Source organism: Pseudomicrostroma glucosiphilum (assembly GCF_003144135.1).
Source record: "Pseudomicrostroma glucosiphilum strain MCA 4718 unplaced genomic scaffold BCV69scaffold_17, whole genome shotgun sequence".
Lineage (NCBI taxonomy): Eukaryota > Fungi > Basidiomycota > Exobasidiomycetes > Microstromatales > Microstromataceae > Microstroma > Microstroma glucosiphilum.
Genome location: NW_020289929.1, coordinates 1 through 18901, shown reverse-complemented (window position 1 = coordinate 18901; position 18901 = coordinate 1). Strand labels below are relative to the sequence as shown.

The following is an 18901-nucleotide window of genomic DNA, read 5'->3' as shown; positions in this document are numbered from 1 at the left end:
TCGGCCAAGAGTTCAGACATCGAAGGCTACAATTGAGGGGGCCACAAGGCAAAGACTAGAGCGTGTACAGCATGGGGATGGGTATGACGGCAGCAAGGTCAACAAGCTCAAGGGTATCACAGCCACAGTCGTCCGTCCACAGCTCCGGCCCTTGCTCACGGCCCAGCCGTTTCGATCGAAGTCATCAGAGCTCCCTCCCCTACCTCGAGATTTTGCTGATCAAGTCTGCCCAAAATCCAGGATCGAAGCTCGTCTCTCCGCCTGCACCGGGCGCATTACCCTCGCCAGCGAGTCCTCCACCTGCAGCTGCGTTGCGTCCTGAATCATCCATTATGTCGCCAGTACCACCAGGTGGAAAGGCATTCTGAGAGTTGCCCACGGCAAAGGCAGGCTGTAGCTCTCCAGACGGACGAGGAACAGCGGTGCCACCGAGATAAGACGGGCCGCTGGCGCCACCGAAAGCGCCAACGCTCGCACTCGACGGCCCCTGCATGTTCGATGGCCAAGCATTGCCAACGTTGTTCCCCCAAGCAGGTTGGGGTAGGGTTGCCCACTGTACGTTGCCTTGACTCGAGGTGGAGCGCTGATTGCCGGCGCCAGTAAAGTCGGAATAAGGAGGATTATTCCCAGTCGCCGGGAATCCTCCACTGCCTCCAGCACCTGTGCCCAGAAGGGAGTTCAGTAGACTGCTGTCGCCACCTGCTCCTGGCCGAGAGCCGTCAGGAAGACCAAGATCGGTGAGGCTGTTGTCGACGAGAGAACCCCCCGCAAATTCTCTCTTGAACCAAGCATTGAGGTCCGCCTGAGCGTCATCAACCACACGAGACGAAGGAGAGTCTCCAGAGATGGTCGAGAGGCTGGACGAGAAGCCAGTCTGTTGTTGAGAGGAGGATGAAAGGGGGGGAGTGTCTGCACTGACGTGTGAGGGTAACCCAGAGGGGACGGGCGACGACGCCGATGGTCCCTTGGAGTTGTTAGTGGGTTTTCCCAAGTCCAGCAGAACATCAGCTGTTGCTTCCTCCCTCGTTACTGGCGCGGGCGATGATCCCTTGACGTCGTCGGCATCCAGTTGCTTGAGGTCGCCGCTGGCTTGCCCCTGAAGCCGCCTTTTTGTTGCACGGCTCTCTTCTATAGCTAAGGACCGCCGCTTCTTCGGCGCACTAGGCTCTCTCCCGCTACCTCTTTGTTGCTCCACCTTGTCGATGGCCTCCGAGAACATCTTGATGATGGAAGCCTCTCTGTCCCTCATATCATCCTTCATTTCTGCAGCTCGCGCGTCTGTCTGTCTCTTCTCGTACGTGCTGAGGAAGCGCTTGATTTGCTCCCTCAACGCTGGCAACTCTGGCATACTTGTTGGGTCGAGCAGCGCCGCGATGGAGGCGATGAGCAGGGAATTAAACCAAGAGTAGGAGCCGATCTGGACGTAGTAAGAAAGTGGTATTTTCCCCATGCCGTACTTCTTCCTCAAGCTCTCGACAAATTCGTCCCTCATCGCCAAATCCTGCATCGCGCTCTCGACACAAGCACGGCGCGAGGGCGCAAAGCGCCTACCGCCTGGGCCTTTGACTCCCGACCGCAAGAGATAGGAGCGATGTAGATTGATTCTGGTGTAGTTGATCTCCATGTGCATCAGAAAGCGATGCTCTACCAGGAAATCGAATGCTTCATCCAGACTGTCATCAAATGATACCTTTCCAGAGGGGCAGATTTTCGTTCTATAGTAGTGTGGCAGGTCTTCCTGCAGCTTGGCTATGTCTGCATCCAGCGCCGTTACGTCGGAGTAATGATGAGGCTCGATCTTTTGGTAGATCTCCACAATTCTGCTCACAATGCGAGCAAGATCGTTGCGATGCGCCGTGTACTGATGGATGCTCGGCAGCGGTATCCCAGGCTTGGCATTAGGATGGCTCGTGGGGCGTTGGAATTTCCACCAGTGGTCCATGCCTTCAGATGTAGGCTGCTGAGTATCGGAAAAGACGTTGCCGAGGTCTGAAATGGAGGGTCTCCCCAGGTTCATTGCCAAGGTGACATCACCGAACCGGACCGAATGCCAGATGCCTCGTCGTAGATCAGTCTCCATTTGCGGTAAGCCGAGCTTGCTGCCATCGCGATGCAAACCAATAGAATACGCGCTTTGGATGGCACTAGCTGAGCATCGCCAAGCTTCGTTGATCCTTCGGTCGATCATCAGGAATCTCCATGCAAGACCAAAGCTGAGGATCTGAACGACGTCGTCTCTACCCAGTACTTGACTCAGCATGAGAGCCTGCTGTCCAGCCCGCTCTAGCCGTCTGCCTGCCAAGCGTCGTGCGGCCGCTTCGCGAGGTAACCGGTCGTCCTCGATGCTCAGCGACGCAATGGCAAGCATGAGGGCCAGACATGCATAGACGTTGATGCTCGACGTCGTCAAGATTGGAGGAAACTCTCCGTTTGATCCCTTGCTGGAAAGGAACTCCTCAATCATGGGACGGACAAGTCCTTCGGGGAGAGGATGCCGTAGCCAATTGAGATCCTTCCAGAAGTGAGCAAGAAGGATCTCACAGACATCTGGGGCAGGCAACGCAGCCAGCAGAGGAGCACTGACGTTGTCTCCTGCTCCGTACTCCCACATCTTGGTGTTGAGACAGCCCGGCTCGACCTTACGCATGGGCATGCTGAGAACGGCATTATCGCTCACTTTGCCGCCAACGTCGCTAAGGATGGTGTCGATCTTCATTGCCATTGTGGCGCCGCTGCCGTGGAAAGTGCCCGCGGCGTTGAGCCCTGCTCCCTGGCTTGCCTCGTCCTCATCTGCAGTCTCGTTCCCGGACGTCGGATGGCGTGTCCGTACAGGCTGCGAAGATGTCACCTTCGACCCGGTGGGCGGCTGTAGTGAACGAGCCTGATCGTTCTGCTGGCGACTGAGCATGGCCATGATCCTGTCGAAGCCATCCTCAACGGTCCTCTCAAGCTTGTTGACCCTGCCGGTGAGGTCCATGGCCTCATCCTGGCCAGGCTGGAAGGTCTTGCATCTATCTGGCACTTTGCGAGCGATGCAGTGTTGGCATGGCGTCTGGCGATTGCACTTCTGCTTCCGACGATGACACTCGGTACAGGAGAAGTGGACCCGAGAACGCTTATTGGATGCAGAAGTGTTCCTCTTGGAGGGAGACTGCTTTCCTGAACCGGAGCGAAAATCCTCATCGTCGTCTTGCCCGGCGTCGTCGCCATGAGAACGATCTTCGCCTCGGGAGGAAACGACACTGGCTGCTGAAGGAGATGCAGCTGCCCAGCTGTTGTGTGCTTCGCCGTCGCGCGAGGCTCTGATGGGAGGCAGGTGGTGGTGCGAAGGATAGGGACCCTGTTGCGGAGGTCTAGACCAATGCGACCAGGGAGAAGAAGATGAGGAAGCGACAGCCAGTGGAGGGCCGCGAGAGGGAGTGGAGGAATTGGTGTAGGATGTGGATGTCTGATAGTCTTGGGCAGGGGTGGATACAGATGCAGCGGGAGGCGTAGGGGGTGCCATGGCGCAACGGTGACGACGCCGATGCGCGAGAGGAGATGGCTGTTGCCGTAGCTGGCTGCGTGCCTGATCGATGGTGCTTGCTTGCCCTTTGCCAGTGGCTGCGCTGAGGCGATGCTACCGTCCTGGATGTCGGATACAATCCAAGGACGAGCAATCTCGATCCTTCGTCGTCCGCCCTCCGGTCGCACCTCGGCTTTCGTCGGCCAGCCCTCGCGCGGGGAAGACAATGGCCCGGAGAGGAGAGATGAGCGCTTCCGAGGATGCAGGGACTGACTGAAGTTGATGGCATTACAATCACTCCCTCGCAGCCGCCACTGGCATCGCCGTCATGCCGCTGTCCCCTACCACTGGTCCCTACGACGTTTCTACACTCACTCTAGAGATACCACTGTCCTCACCTCGCGACTTCCACGCCGACTCATACCGCTCAAACCCCTCATCGTCGCACTCTGCGCCAGCTTTCCGGCTACAGACAGTCTTGCTCACCCTATTCTACCCCATCGATGGACCCAAGACCTCCGCTGGCCACCATGGGCTCGCCAAGGGTACACTGCCTTGGCTCACCACTCCCCGCTTGAAGAGCATCGAAGGTCTCCTCAAGTATGCCGGCGTGTCCAAGTACTTCGCTCTACCAGCGATTCTTCCAGCTTACCAGGTTCTTCTTGCGAAGCTCCCCTTCTACCAGAATGCACCTCTTGCAAAGGCCGAAAGCCCGCGCAAGTGGCCGACTGCTCTCTTCTCGCATGGACTTGGAGGTACTGCCGTGACATACTCTTCGTACCTTGCGTCCTTGGCATCTCAAGGCGTAGTCGTGGCAGCTGTAGAACACAGAGATGGCACCTGCCCCGCTACGTCCATTCGCACGCGAGCAGAGGATGGCAAAAAGGTACACGAGCACAGTCTACTGTACTTCAAGGATGAGGAAGTCAAGACGCCATCAGCTCCGGGTGGCAAGTGGGACTTCAGACAGGCCCAGCTCGAGTTCAGGCGAGCCGAGCTGCACGAGCTGCTGCGATTGGTCAAGGAGCTCAATTCCGGCCAAGGAGAAGCTCTTACCGCTGCCTCTACAAGGGGAGGCCCGGAACTTGCCAATGCTGATTTGTCCTCATGGCAGGGCAAGCTGGACGTAGACGATGGACTGTTGCTCCTGGGCCACTCCTTTGGTGGCGCCACAGTTCTGACCGATCAGCTGTCAACCGACGCAATCGAAGGTCCAGTCGATGGCTCTGGCACAAAGATCAAGGCCAAGCTAGCCATCTTGCTCGACCCTTGGCTTGAGCCTCTGCCCATCGCCCTCGACAACACGCCTGCATCGAATACTCGCACGCCGTTCCTCACCATCAATTCGCAGGGATTCACAGTCTGGAAGCCCCACTTTGACAGGCTGAAGAGGCTGATCGCATCCTCGACACCTACCTCGGCAGCTAAGCAAGACGCGGATCGCCCTTCCAGCACCCTCCTCACGCTGACTGGCTGCAAGCATACGGACTTTTCAGACTTCCCATTTCTGATCCCTCGCCTCTTTGCATCTAGTGTCGAGCCCTTGAGATGTCTCAGGATCTTCTCTGAGCTCAGTAGAAGAGCAATCGATGATGAGACCATCTGGGATGGTCAGTCAGTAGGTACTGTGAAGCTAAGCGAGGGTGAGGACGTCAATATTAGATGGGAAACGGACAGTGAGGCGGGAGGAAGCAAGGAAATGGGCGAGCCTGGAGTCTTGGTACAGCATCGCCTTTAGTGAGCAAGAGCAGCAAGAACGGGTGCGAAATACGCGCTGCATAGATAGCATACCATCATCAGACATCAGTAGACTTCATCAGACGAACAATGTACATTACGCATCATCATATCATCGACTCGTGCCGCGCCACTTTACAATGGTCTCATCCTACGCATGTACCATTTCTAATCTACAATGTGGATCTGCCACTCATGCGACGACTGCCTTCTTGTAGCCTTCGAAGTCATAGTCGATGCCAGCCTCCTTGAGAGCTTTCCGCTTCTTCTCTTGACGGGAGAGGAGCTGAGCTTGGACCTTTTCCTTTTGTTCTGCTGTCTTTGGCTGTAAAGGAGAATGGGTGAAGAGCGCAATCGATCAGCTATTCCGTCATTGTCATTTCGTTCGTTGAAAAGATCCTACTCACTCCATCGTGCTGTACCCTTGCTCTCCGGTCTCCAGGAACTTTTCTGAATGTCCTGTTTGCGCCGATCCAAAGCTTCGGGTGAATCTCTGACTTGTCCAGGATCTTGACTTTCAAGAGCTGTCCGAGGATGAGGTAATTGTCCATGGTCTCCTGCACAATCCTGCCCACCTCTTCGTCTGCAAACTCTACAAAGGCATAGTGCTTGGACGCGCCCGTCTTCTTGTTCCTCGAGAGCCTCAGGCGGCTGATGGTACCGAATTGGGAGAAGTACTGGCGCAGCGGCTGCTCTGTGAAGTGCTTGGGCAGATGTCCGACGTAAAGTACGGCTGCGTTGATGGTCTGAGAAGGCTGAGACTGACGCTGCTTGGAGACTTTCTCCAGTCGCCTCTGTACGGCCGCGTCGTCCTTGGAAGAGGGCAGACTCTTTGTGATGATGTCGGAGTGGCGCTTGAGAGCTGATGTGTCGTCTTCGTCGGACGAGTCGCCCTCGTCGTCTTCATCTGATGAGTCTGCTCCATCTTCCTCTTGCTCTTCGTCACTGGACAGGCCCTTGAGCATCTCTGCCTCCTCCTCCGAGTCGATGCTCTCACCCTCCTCGTCTACTTCGCTGTCCTCTTCAATGGGCTTGCTAGATGTCAGAGGTGACTTTGCAGGGGTGGGCACGGCCTTGCCCTTGCCCTTGCGAGCAGCGGGAGACAAAGATTGGGCAGCCTTGGCAACGGGTGATGCCTTGGAAGACTTAGCAGCTGGAGCGTCCTTCTTGGAGATGCTCTTGAGGGGTGCTTCCGACTGCTCCTTCTGCTTCTTGCTAGCCGAGGTTGCAGTGGCCTTCTCGACGGCGGGTGCCTTGCGCTTGCCCGCGCTTTTTGCGGAGGTTGCGGCAGCGGCTGATGTTACTTTCGGAGCCATGACGAGATACGATGAGGAATGGCGGGGATGAGCGGTGATGAGGCGGCGATGGTGAGATTGTGCTGCGCCTGGTGAGCTTCGTAACGACGTTTGCCTCGGCGGGCTGCCCTTCCTTGGCCCACGACTTTCTCAAATTTCCTTTGGCGGGCGGCTCAACCCTCGGCCCCACTGTCGCCTGTGCCTGCACGTGTTTCTACCCACCAGGCGCTCAATGGAAGATCGTGGATCCTTTTGTGGAGCAACGCAACGCAACGCAACGCACAGTGAAGGAAGATCTGCCTCGTATACTAAGTCGACCTCACCTCCTTGGCACAGACACTGGTATCCTCACCACCACTTCTACCCCAACACATACTTCCTCACATAGCATCGACATGTCTGGAACAACTGCATCTGCCCCTGCGGGCAAGTCCACTGCCGTCTCTGGCTCAGGACCCGTCGCACCCGAGATCCTCTGGGCCCAGCGAGCCAACGCAGACGAGGCTGAGAAGGTGAGTGAACACAGGGGTCATGAGCACCGGCGTACTCGTACAGCCCGACGGCGACGCAGCCAATGCTGACGAACATCCTCATCATTTCCTCATTTGCTGACTTTGCTTCTCTACAGAACGTGATTATGCTCACCATCAATGTACCCAACCTGCCCGCACCGCCTGCCACAAAGATCGACTTGACCTCTACTGGATTCGACTTTCACGCAAAGACGGGCGACAAGGACAAGGGAATCCCCGACAAGGAATGGTCTTTCAAGCTAGACTTCTTTGCAGAGATTGACCCAGAGGTGAGCGACTCTCTTTCGGCGAGGGCTCTTGCCGAGGTACTGAGCTGTATCGGCGGCAATGTACTGACACCCTCACAATCCACCTTCTGTTGGATGCTCCTCTCACAGGCCTCCAAGGTGTCACAAACATCCAAGTCTTTGTACCTCGTCCTGCGCAAGAAGGAGTCTAGCGAGGAGTACTGGCCACGGCTCAGCAAAGACAAGGTCCGCTTGCACAACGTCAAGACCGACTTTGCCAAGGTGAGTAACACGGATCCGCCGGATACAATCCCAAAACCCTACTGACACTCCTTTACTACCTCTGCAACGAACACAGTGGCGTGATGAGGATGAGCAGGATGACCTTGAGGACCTCGACGCCGGAATGGGAGGAATGGGTGGAATGGGTGGCATGGACCCTTCGATGATGATGGGTGGTGGAGGCGGTATGCCCGGCATGGGCGGCATGGGAGGAATGGGAGGTGCTGGCGGCATGGGCGGCATGGACATTCAGAGCATGCTCGCAAGCATGGGCGGCGGAGGCGCTGGTGGCATGCCAGACATGTCTGCCTTTGGTGGTGAAGGAGACGACGATGACGAGGGAGGCGATGACGACAAGGCAGAAGCCTTGAACGCCGCTGCTGAGGATGTTGAAGTCGCCGGATCAAGCTCCAAGATCGAAGAGACATCGTAAGAGTTTACCGCGGTAGAGCACTGTCATGAGTTGGCAAATATCAAAACATCACAAAGCCTGATTGTACTGTACACATTCGTCCGCGTTCCGCGTTCAACGCCCCACACCCACGCTCATCTCGCTGCGACACCGCTGATCAGATCGATCTGCCGGGCGTCCCGGGTCGCGAAAAGATCCTGAGACTGCCTTGCCTTGTCAGATTTCGTGCGCTACCTCGCAAGGCACGCTGAGTCTCCCGAGCAGGTATTCGGCCCACAGTTGCAGCTGCAGCCTTGATGAAGGGTATGACTGATGCTTCTTTGTCTCGCAAAGCATCATACGCCTTCATCAACGGCCACGATGTCTTGGTGGGAGAGTGGGAGGGTGTCGGCTGCGGAAGACCGAGAGCGTCTCTGTCTTCGTACAGAGTGTCTTCGCTCCGCTTGCCTGCCCTTGACTGCGCTCGATGTTGTCGGGACAGGGTGAGACTGTACGTGCGCTTCAAGAGACGTGATGCATTGCCATCGATCGAGCAAGCTTGGTGTAAGTGATCGCACTGCATGGTTTGAGATGACTTCTCCTCGGGCTCGATGATAGACAGCATGTCGACAAGACTCAGCAGGCCCTCTCTCTGGCCACCCTTGTCCTCGTGCACCCTCAAAGGGGGGTCTGTGTCGCATCCTCGAGGTCGAAGACCAACGGGCGTCCAACACTGTTCGCTGAGAGAAGTCGCTGAGCCAGATTGATGCCTTCTGTCCCGTACGGGTGATGTCGGGCCTTTTCGCGCCGGGGACCACAAGGAAGGAGACGGGAGCGGGGTGTCCGTATCGAATAGTGTCAGAGTTGGCGAGCAGACGGTATTGTTCTGAGACTTAGCGATAAGAGAAGCAGGCCTACTTGATGTTCCCCCCTCGAGATTGCTCGGCTGCACCTTCGAAGAGAGCGCTGCGGGAGTGTGCTTTTGACTTGTCAGAACCAGAGTGCTGATAGTACAGACGGGTCGTAGTGAAGTGACTGGCTTGATCTCCAGATCCACGCTGCTCTTTGTGCCAGCGTCCATCTGCCCGGGCCCGGCAGAGTGCAAGTTTGAGAGCGCTTGACCTTCCCGCTCGGCAAAGGCTGCCGATATTGCTGGAGACATCGCGCGCAAGCCAGTCCCTGCAGCAGATGGACGGACGATACTGTCAAAGGACGTCGCAGCGTCTCTAGCGGTGTGCGAGGAAGGGGCTTGGGACATCGAAGTCGGGTTGGAAAGAGGGGGATGGACCGCAGAAGACCGAGGCAAAAGTATGGCCAGACTCTGATCGCCGACACAGGCGCTTGACATCTCATTGGATGATCCCGGATGCATGAGTGTGTTCCAGAGCTCCCGGCTTGCCGCCTCGTATGACGCAGAGGCTGAAGGCGCATTCTTGTCGTCAGTTGTCATGCCTTGCTGAAGTGATGCAAAGTCGCATGTACCTGTCTCTAGGCATGATTGCCTTGCTTGACGATACATGATCAAATCGTGCTGAATCTTGCCCCATTGCTGCTCAAGCAGGGATGCATCACTGTCGCCAGAGGAACTGCCCTTGCCTACGGAACCGCGACGCACCGGCGCTTGATCTGAGGTGTCGACTGAGAGCCGGCTGTCTACAGAAGGATCAGCAAGCACATCTTTCAGCCACTACTTTCAGAAACGGCCGATCAATCTCGGTACAGTCCGTCTTACGTACCATCAAATGGGGATTCTGCCAGCTCTTCGCGCAAGGTCGCAGCGGCTCGACATTGGGACTCCCCCAAATCAAGAAGAGTTGACCATGTCGGGGATGCTGGCGTTGGAGGCAGATCACCAAGGGCATCAGTCATCTGACTAGAGCGAGTTCAAAATGAATCAGCGAGGGAAGAATGAGTGAAGGAGTGATCACAATAAGAGGGGGACATCGCGTGGACTCCCCGAGACCCATGATCTACATCAATGAGTCAATGCACATTGCCCACATCGAGAGTGTTCTCATCGCGAGCCCGCTCGGATCCAGCTTAGGCGCCGCTTCGCGTACCTTGCGCTGGGGCGGTCAAAGCTCGATAGCTGTATGTTGCTCTCTGGTACTGAAGCTCGGACCCCGGGGCGGGTTCGTCCTTGCCCCTGTTGGACACTGCCATCCTCTTGATTTCCGTTGCTGTGCCAAAAGATGTGCCGACAGTCATTCCCGGACCGGCCTGGCAAGCCACCTCGAACGGAGCGCCGACAGAGTCTGGATGTAATCAACGAGCGCTATGCTCTCCAACTGTATTGCGAAACAGACTCAACAGGAACAAGCGCAGCGAACCTGCCTTTCTACCCTTCCGGAGCTCAGCGCGCAAACTGACTTCCCCTGCTAATACATCGCTCCCTTTGATTCTCTGATGGCCGTTCACAAGAAGTAGTCAGGTACTCTTCTCGAAACCAGTGGTTCGCCTGTCCTCGGTGCAGGGTCGAATTGCAAGAAGGTATACTTGAGGTTCTCGTCGATTTCCATGATAGCCGCTTGGTTGCCACAACGGTAGCAGTAGTTTGGCGCCGAGAAGATTGTCACAACATTGCGCTCTTGTGACCAATTGAACCCATCCATCACGAGCTATAACAGTGGAGTTGAGTGGAGGGTCAGCAGGCGACTCGTGACAGGACTCTTCACCACAATCTCGCTCTCACCTGATGTGCCCTTGCCACCAATGTCAGACCATTGTTGTGGTTGAATGCCTCCGAAATGTCCTGTCCGAAAGTATATCCCGCGCCACGCGGGCTGATGCCCCATCCACAGCGATCATCGGGATCAGACCAGAGGAGATCGCACATGGGACCTTCGTGCGGAACTTCTTGAATGCGGTCGATTGACCGAATATGGTCAAGGGTATCGATGGAGGGGGACAGACCTCCATGCAAGCAGAAGATCTAAAGGAGAGCAGGGGTCGGAGAATGGGTCAGTGCTTGCTATCAGGCGTCGCGACACTAGCTGCATTCCACTGCGCTCACCTGGTCGTCAATCAAAGCCGTCAGAGGAAGATAGTCGAACAAATCTGTAAAGTACTTCCAGACGTTGGCATTACCGTACTTCCTCAGACACTCGTCGTAGAATCCGTACACTTGCGTGATCTGCCTTGACTCGTGGTTGCCTCGCAGGATGGTCACACGATCCCTGTAGCGCACCTTCAAGGCAACGAGGAGGGTGACGGTCTCAACAGAGTAGTAACCTCTGTCTACGTAGTCGCCCATGAAGAGATAATTTGTGTCTGGAGAATTACCGCCGATGCGAAAGAGTTCCGAGAGATCGTGCTAAATTCGCAGAGGTCAATTGGGCATGTTAAGGTCAGGTCCACGGGATTGCGCGTCTCGTTCAAGGCGAGCAACTCACGAATTGCCCATGGATATCACCGCACACTGTCACCGGGCACCGCACTGGCTGGACATTGGATTCCTCAAGAAGGATTTCGCGAGCCTGTTGTCATCGTGTAGAGAGCGTCGCGTCAGTCGTTGCACTGGCTTAGCCTGAGATGGCTCTGCTAGCGCTGCCTCCTAATTCTGCTGCCCTGCAAATTCCTTGCCGTACCTCACTCCCGAACCAACATGACTTGCCCCCTTTTGACTGCCCGAGACCCCCAAACCCTCCCTTCGTGGCTCAATGCGAACTCACCTTGTCGCACAATCTCTTGATATCCGCCTCTGTGAGCTGCTTGCAATCGCTCAGATGAGAAATCCAATTATCCTGCTCCTGAACATCTACCATGACAGCAACGCAAAGAGTGAGGGTGTGAAGGGGATCTTGAGAGATTGATGAGGGTGGCGTGTTGTTCTGCTGCTTAGTCTTTCGGGTCAAGTCGTGTCGAGGGGTGGGACTTTGTTTGGGGGAGGCCTGTACGGAGATAGAGATCGCGCGAGCTGTGCAATCGCCGACTGTGGAGCGATTAATGCGTTGTCGTTGCTGTCGTCAGATGAGAAAGTGTATGAGAGAACCTAGCGACTCCGGTTGCGCTTTGCGTAGACGAGGAGGTCAAGGTGAGTTGATGCAGTGGGTGGAGAAGAGGAGAAGCTCTGGGTCCACACCTTGGCGTGAGGCGTCTGTGCGATGATGGCCAGCGCTGCCGCCAAAACAGCCTCGGCTCCGGCCCCGCGTCCGGGCGGAGCCTCAGCCGCCCTCGGGCAGCCTTTGAAACGCCCCATATCCGTCCCCGTCCCATACTCACCCTGTCGTCTTCGCCAGCACCATGTCCGTCCTTCGCGCCCTCACGCCTCTTCGAGCAGCTCGCGGTGTAGCACTGCAGTCGGCTTCGGGCCGTACTGTCGCCCTCTCCCCTCGAGGCTTTGCGACTTCATCCTCGTCTCGTGCAGAAGAGAAGGACCCTCAATTGGGTGACTATCCCGACGTACCAGCAAAGTCCTATCAGAGCAGGAGATACGACAAGAGCTGGTGGGACCCACAGGAGAAAAGAAACTTTGGAGAGATCGTGAGTACAACTCAGGAGGTCTGAATGGCGTGGGCCACGGAGAGGGGCGGGTCGGGAATGCTTTGGCGCACTGGAAGCCAGAGCAGCCAATGAGTGATCATGGCTGTACCACGGGCCTCCCGGTACTACAGCGACAGATCCCAGATGTGGAGAGGGATGCAAACCTTGCGCCGAGAAAAACCACAGTCTGCTTCTTCTGTACTTACTCATCGGCCAATCCCCCTCACTCATCTCTCAGCCCGGAGAACAAGATGACGTCCTGTCTGTCTGGGCTCCCGATATCCATGCAGGTGTCAAGCCCTCGTTTGCTCTGAGACAATTGGGCATTGCGACACTAGGCTTCTGCTCCTTCTTCAGCGTGGTATATTACTTTGCGGCCGACAGCCCGGCCGAGCGAAGGGTGAGTCCGATAGAGCAGCAGCTGTGGAGCTTGTGTCTGGATCTCATGCCCAGCGATGGACGACAGAGCACCGTGTAGAAAGGATGGAGAATGCACAGGCTATCCCAACACTCTGCAGTCCGTCAGCATTGATTGTCAAGCTGACTCTCGCCATATCATCTTCCTCAGACATATCCCCGCGACGGACTAGCGGAGGAATTGGGCAACTCGCAAGTCGCTGCATACAAGGAGGGAGACTTTGATGCCAAGGAAGAGGACGAAGACGAGGATGACGAGTAGAGACGGGACTTAGCGCAGTAACTCGTCAAGGATACACTGGGTCAGATCAAACAATTAAGACCTTTGTCTCTATGTGATTGGGCCAGAGGCACCGCATCTACGTTTGTCCAGGGAGACTGAGCCCCCCGACAGCCCTGACCATGTCCCGCTTGCTGCTTCCCCACCTGCCTGAGCAAGCTTGTGACGAGCGAAGACCAGTGAGACTCACGCCAACTAGTCCCTCACAGCAAAGGGGGACGGTAGGTCATCCCCTCCACTCTTCTCTGTGATATCAGCTTTGTCGACTTGAGCGCCGGGAGGTCCTTTCTGCAGGAAAGATCGGCTGTGAAAGGCATCGCATCCAGGTAGCATGCGTCTGTATGAGCCCTCTTCTGCAGCATCTTCAGAGCCCTACACGAGCTCGGCACTCACAACTTCTGTAGACTGGAGGCATCCCCAGAGGCTTCGCCTTCTACGGCTTCATCTGCAGTGTTCCGCACCCATCCTCGCAGAGACTGATGGAGCGGGTGAGCAGAGAGACGATATCAGCCGCGCAGCACAAGAATCGAACAGTTTCAGCAGTTCCAGTCTTGGACTAGACACCCACGAGCTCCTTGGCTTTCGAAGCAGTCGAGGATCTACAGACGTGTCAATCGTTGGGGGCGGGGTAAGTGATAATTACGCAGGAAAGCGTGAGCCCCGGTGTATAGAGACTCACCTGAAGTTGACGCCCTGAACAAGGCCTGAGGATGATCAAAGGAAGCAGTCAGTCAGCCTTGTCACCCGCTGAAGCAACGCCCAATTTGGCAGTCTGTCTTCTCTGCAGGAGATAGCTTTGACCACTCACCTGTGACTGCTCGGGGAGCAAGATGGGAAGCATGAGCGAATGAGCATTGTGCATCTCGAGCGGTCGTCTCATCGAATCATCTTGGGGAACTCACTTCTGAATGCGATCATGGTGACGCTAGGATCAGTCAAGTCTTCTCGAACGAAGTCCAGGAGAGTTGGTAGAGGCAAGATGCAAAGGTGCCCTCCACTTGGCCAATGGACCCTGGAGGTCCCGCGCGTCTTTGCGCCTGCCACGATCTTCACGCCAGTCGTTGATGATTCTGGGTCATCGCATTCGGCGTAGGTGTACAACGCTACTTCCATTTCCAGATTTCAGCCGCATCTGCTGCGCTCCATCTTGGTAGATGACCACCAGATCAGCTTCCAACCGTCCGGTGCTGTGGGGCAAGCCTCCCACTGGTGCGCTTCTGTCCTCTGCCACGGCCATCGGCAGTGGTCCCTGTCGCAGCGGAGTTCGGAGTTCCTGCAACGCGCCACGCGATTTCCCCTGCCGTGGGGGATTCAGGCAGTGCTGCTGCAACAAACAGCCGCCCCTAATTCTTAGCCGCAAGTGTGTGTGTGTGTTGCATCGAGGCCCCCACAGCCAGCCCTGCTTCCTCTCCCTACGCTTCCCATTCGTCGTCGTTGTCGCAGCCCCTCTTCCTCGCCCTCGCACTCGCACTCGCTCCCCCTCCTTTCGCGGATCCTCGGCCAGTCAGCTCCATCTGTCTCGCCAACGCCCCTCTGCGGCTGACACACATCGGACAGACGGGTTCTGCCACCGGTGTTCATCGCTGCAGTCGGTGAGAAGGATCTCTGGCCCTGAGCCTGATCCCCATCGCAGACGGTGTCGACTGGTCAAATCTGACATCTGACAAGCCAGACATTACAGTCGCTGAGGTATAGTATCTCTTACACTGCATCGTCACGGCTGCTGTTGATCGGGAGTCGCATTGCATCCCTGCCGAGAAGGAGATCACAGGTCAACTTTAGCTAATCTCACAACTATAGAGACGCCATGGCGACTGCCAGTGCGACCGAATCGGCGGCGGCGAGCGCCTCTGCCAAAGCTGCCCTCTCTTCTCTGAGCGCCGTCATGGCTTCGGCTTCAGCAGCAATGGCTTCGGAGAGCACAGTCGAGAGCGGCGAGGCGCCTGCACCCAGCTACTACAAGTACATCGGTATTCTCTTGGCGGTGATGAGTGGTACGTGCAGTGTGTCAGGGACGACGGCAGATGCATCATGTCGATAAAAGCAGCTGATATGGTCCTACTGCTCCCACTTCCCAGGTGTGCTCATCGGCTCTTCCTTTGTCTTCAAGAAGAAGGGTCTGCTGTCCGCCCAGAAAAAGTATCAGACAACGGCTGGAGAAGGCTACTCGTACTTGAAGTCCCCTCTTTGGTGGATCGGTATGACAATCATGATCATCGGCGAGGTTTTCAATTTCGTGGCCTACGCATTCGCCCCGGCAATTCTAGTGACACCATTTGGTGCCTTGTCAGTGGTGCTCTGCGCCATTCTCAGCTCCATCTTTCTCAAGGAACGCCTGAGTAAGTAGCTCCCCGTGCAGGTGAGAGCTATCGGCGCCACATGCTAATGCCGATGCCTCCCCCTTTCCAACACGCCTCAGCTCTGTTTGGCAAGGTCGGATGCTTTCTTTGCGTAATTGGCAGCGTCATCATTGCTCTCAATGGCCCATCTGACGAATCAAGCGGCTCTATAGTAGAGTTCCGCAAGCTCTTCATCTCAGTAGGCTTCCTCATTTGGCTGGGCATCTGCGTTGTGGCTTCCTTGGTCTTGATATTCTGGGCAGCACCCCGCTATGGCAAGAAGAACATGCTGGTCTACATCGCGGTATGCTCGCTCCTTGGCGGGCTTAGCGTATCGACGACCTCGGGCCTGGGCTCCGCGATCCTTCTCTCCATCAGGGGTGACATGCAGCTCAAGAATTGGTTCTTTTACGTTCTCCTTGCATTCGTCGTTGTGACTCTCCTTTCGGAGATCGTCTTCCTCAACAAAGCTCTTGAGCTATTCAACACGAGCATGGTCACTCCGGCCTACTTTGTCACTTTCACATCCTGCTCGATCATATCCACGATCATCCTCTACAAGGGCCTGGCGGCTTCACCAGCGTCGATAGTGACGCTAGTCTTGGGCTTCTTTGTCATCTGCACTGGCATCGTACTACTGCAATTGAGCAAAATCGATCCAGAAGAACTCACAAAGGAGGAGACACCCCCAGGCCTCGATCGGAGATCAACGCTCCTTATGAGGGCCAGCCGATCGATGATCTCTACTCGTTCGGAGAAGCAGGATACCGAGCTCGGCTATCGCCCTACGTCGGTTGGAGACCACGGTGTGCACCTAGCAGGCAAAGGATCTACTGCGATAGAAGATCCTGGCATCGATACAATGAGAGGCGCTGGCGGCATCATTGGCTCAATCGTCCGGGCAAGAAGCTCAAGACGCGTCAGAGCTAGTGCTGATTCCTACGCAAATCTAGAAGGAGTTGGTACCCGTAACGAGCATCATAGTATGGCTAGCCTGAACACCGCCCATCGCCATGACCTTGAAAGATTTCAATTACAAGATGGACCTGTCGCCAGGCAGCCGAGTACGATCAGCCGGGACGGGTACCTCTCTCCGATTTCCGCAGCTTTCCCTCAGAACAGGGGCTCTGCAATGCCTAAACGGGGCGCATCCATGGTTAGCTTCACCGAAGACGCCCTCGGCCCTCACGGCCATCATGATCAACATCAGCACTCTGCCACGGAACGAAGCGACCACCATCATCATCATCCGCCTACTGCCAGTCATAGCGGCATACTTTCAACAGGCCTACATGCTCCGTATCTGTCAGATATCGTTGAAGTCAGGTCCTCCCGCGACGATGGTCTAGACGATGCGCATGCACGAAGCATCGGTCGAGGGAGCGTCTGGAAGGACAGCTACATCGAGGCGTATGCTACGATGCCCAACCGTCCCGGTAGTTTTGCCACGACCGCTCCTGGTACACCGCAACCGGGTGACGCAGAGCGGCGAAGCGGCGAGAACTACGACGGCAATGGCGACAGCACATTCGAGTACGAGCTCGATGACGGCGCTTCTGTAGATAGAGGTCTACAAGGACCCTACCAAGTCGAAAGCGTTGTCGGTTCCGGGGAGGACCTCCCAAGCATTGACACAAGTGATTCCTCCAATGCTGACCCCTCGTCCGGCATCCCCCGAATGCGCACCGACAAGCATTTCCCTGGCGGACGCAGCGGTAGAGAGGGCCTCGAAGAGGAGGAGCTGCTAAGTCCCAAGCTCAATGGAGGGATCGCGTTCGAGGCGCCACAGAAGACTTCGCGGAGAGCGACGTCTTCCAGATTCCATAAATCGGGGGTAATTTAGGGGAAGAAGATGCTCGGAATAAATTGAAGACACTCTTGTAAGCCCACTAGATGGCAATCTTGTACATAAGTTAGCAGACGATATTTAGCGATGCGTAATGTAGACTATCCTCCCTGTCATCTTGGGCGGCGGATCAGGTGTGCAGACTGCTGATGCAATGCGATGTGGGCAACCGTATTGCTGGGTCTTGAACATTCGTTGCTACAGAATAAAAGCTACAGTCGCATACCCAGTGACGGCCAAGATCGAGTGCCAGCACATCGACAAGAGCTACAGGCTCAGTCTCTTGCGATTTTGAGCTTGAGCAACGTTTCGGCATGGCGGTAGGCAATCCCTTCGAGCTCATCCTTTGTGAGGAGGCCGCTTTTCTGCATCTTGACCAAAAAGTCGCGCCCCAGCTGGTTCTCGGAGAAAGGGTAGTCCACACTGAACAGGATTCGCCCGATCTTTGTCGTCTGTAGCAGACAGCTGAGCGGTGCCAAGCTAAAGATGCCGGACGTTGTGACCCATACATTTTCGTTCCACACCTCCTCGAGCGACCGCTGCCGCCCCCAGCGTGCTGCAGCCTTGTAGATGCGATCCAAGAAGAAGGGCAACCCCTCTCCCATGTGCCCCAGAACAACCTTGATGCGAGGAAACTCCTCGAAGAGGCCCGCCGCAAACATCTTCAGGAAGGCGAGGGCCGTCTCCGAGTGCCAGCCCAGCCCGAAGGCGCCCAGCGCCATCGCAACGTCCTTTCCATAATTGCCCTCGTAGTGCTCTGCCCAGGCGCCCTCCGCAGGGAAGGCGGGATGCACGTAGACGACACAATCGAGCGACTGAGCCGCCTCGAACACAGGCCAATAATCTTTGTCGTCGTAGGTACGGCCGCGATGATGTGCATCGACGAGAGCGCCCGCGAAGCCCAAGGTCTGCACACAGCGCTTCAGTTCGTCGGCGGCGGCGTGGGGATCGCACAGCGGCAGGGTTGCAAAGCCGGCGAAGCGAGTGGGATGAGCAGCTATCGCAGCAGCCAAGCGGTCATTTGTGGCCCCAGCGACTTCAGGCGTCGGGTCAAGTGGAACGTGGCTCAGGACCTGAAGTGCGACACCGGCGCTGGACATAGAGGCGAGGCGAGTAGAGCCAAGGCTGCCAAGCTTGTCCATGGTGGGAGCCGGAAAGTTAGCAAAGTGGTCGGGGCCGGTTTGAGAGTTGCGAGTGACAGGATCGAGGAAATGCTCCTCAAGAGAGAGGATGGGAATGTCGGCCATATCGAGTGCGGAGGAAGTTGTAAGAGAATGGCGATGTATACACAAAGGTTGCGACAGATTGCGAAATGAGGGGTAGGAGATAGGACGCTCGGCCTACTGGAAGTTCCCACTTATGGCGTCGGGCGGCGGACCTCCTCCGCAAACCGGACTCCTTGCCGACTCAGCAGTACCGGCTGAGCACATCTGTATCTCCGAGGGTCGCGTCCATGAGACGGAAGGGCGCACAGACCTCCACATAGCACTTGTTCCTCTTTGGTCTGTCCTTCTTGGGATGTTCCTTTTCTTTTGAGGAGTAGCGAGGGTCTAGTATCGGGTGGCTC

At 56.2% G+C, this 18901-nt stretch overlaps 10 protein-coding genes across 10 annotated transcripts; 4 read left to right on the top strand and 6 right to left on the bottom strand.

Moving 5' to 3' along the window:
- Positions 1–10: 10 nt before the first annotated feature.
- BCV69DRAFT_285173 (hypothetical protein) lies at positions 11–3645 on the bottom strand. The gene has a single exon (XM_025493308.1). It carries the CDS (start codon positions 3503–3505, stop codon positions 200–202), a length of 3306 nt encoding a protein of 1101 aa, XP_025345352.1. The 5' UTR covers positions 3506–3645; the 3' UTR covers positions 11–199.
- A 151-nt stretch (positions 3646–3796) lies between these two features.
- Positions 3797–5487, top strand: BCV69DRAFT_285172 (hypothetical protein). Its single transcript, XM_025493307.1, has one exon. The coding sequence runs from the start codon at positions 3834–3836 to the stop codon at positions 5241–5243; it is 1410 nt and encodes a 469-aa protein (XP_025345351.1). The 5' UTR covers positions 3797–3833; the 3' UTR covers positions 5244–5487.
- Positions 5315–6646, bottom strand: BCV69DRAFT_285171 (hypothetical protein). Its single transcript, XM_025493306.1, has 2 exons — positions 5650–6646; positions 5315–5567 (listed from the first exon to the last, which is right to left on the bottom strand). The coding sequence occupies exons 1-2, from the start codon at positions 6556–6558 to the stop codon at positions 5436–5438; spliced, it is 1041 nt and encodes a 346-aa protein (XP_025345350.1). The 5' UTR covers positions 6559–6646; the 3' UTR covers positions 5315–5435.
- A 236-nt stretch (positions 6647–6882) lies between these two features.
- On the top strand, positions 6883–8070 carry BCV69DRAFT_285170 (HSP20-like chaperone). The gene is made up of 4 exons (XM_025493305.1): positions 6883–7049; positions 7166–7339; positions 7448–7579; positions 7656–8070. Exons 1-4 carry the CDS (start codon positions 6933–6935, stop codon positions 8010–8012), a joined length of 780 nt encoding a protein of 259 aa, XP_025345349.1. The 5' UTR covers positions 6883–6932; the 3' UTR covers positions 8013–8070.
- On the bottom strand, positions 7923–9187 carry BCV69DRAFT_77977 (hypothetical protein). Its single transcript, XM_025495521.1, has one exon. The coding sequence runs from the start codon at positions 9130–9132 to the stop codon at positions 8149–8151; it is 984 nt and encodes a 327-aa protein (XP_025345348.1). The 5' UTR covers positions 9133–9187; the 3' UTR covers positions 7923–8148.
- A 700-nt stretch (positions 9188–9887) lies between these two features.
- BCV69DRAFT_285169 (protein phosphatase 2A) lies at positions 9888–11997 on the bottom strand. The gene is made up of 5 exons (XM_025493304.1): positions 11642–11997; positions 11363–11446; positions 10984–11283; positions 10663–10902; positions 9888–10588 (listed from the first exon to the last, which is right to left on the bottom strand). The coding sequence occupies exons 1-5, from the start codon at positions 11732–11734 to the stop codon at positions 10385–10387; spliced, it is 921 nt and encodes a 306-aa protein (XP_025345347.1). The 5' UTR covers positions 11735–11997; the 3' UTR covers positions 9888–10384.
- A 245-nt stretch (positions 11998–12242) lies between these two features.
- On the top strand, positions 12243–13125 carry BCV69DRAFT_263561 (hypothetical protein; the record flags this gene model as incomplete). Its single annotated transcript, XM_025490737.1, has 3 exons — positions 12243–12452; positions 12691–12852; positions 13021–13125. Coding segments are annotated over 3 exons (477 nt in total), but the record flags the coding sequence as incomplete, so codon positions are not given.
- Positions 13126–13344: 219 nt separating this feature from the next.
- Positions 13345–14067, bottom strand: BCV69DRAFT_301337 (acylphosphatase; the record flags this gene model as incomplete). Its single annotated transcript, XM_025494549.1, has 6 exons — positions 13345–13453; positions 13543–13625; positions 13718–13748; positions 13829–13853; positions 13958–13963; positions 14052–14067. 6 exons carry the CDS (start codon positions 14065–14067, stop codon positions 13345–13347), a joined length of 270 nt encoding a protein of 89 aa, XP_025345345.1.
- A 776-nt stretch (positions 14068–14843) lies between these two features.
- On the top strand, positions 14844–17470 carry BCV69DRAFT_77638 (DUF803-domain-containing protein). The gene is made up of 3 exons (XM_025495519.1): positions 14844–15143; positions 15228–15488; positions 15569–17470. The coding sequence occupies exons 1-3, from the start codon at positions 14957–14959 to the stop codon at positions 17329–17331; spliced, it is 2211 nt and encodes a 736-aa protein (XP_025345344.1). The 5' UTR covers positions 14844–14956; the 3' UTR covers positions 17332–17470.
- BCV69DRAFT_77529 (putative 2-amino-3-carboxymuconate-6-semialdehyde decarboxylase) lies at positions 17423–18714 on the bottom strand. Its single transcript, XM_025495518.1, has one exon. The coding sequence runs from the start codon at positions 18579–18581 to the stop codon at positions 17610–17612; it is 972 nt and encodes a 323-aa protein (XP_025345343.1). The 5' UTR covers positions 18582–18714; the 3' UTR covers positions 17423–17609.
- Between the last annotated feature and the right edge of the window lie 187 nt (positions 18715–18901).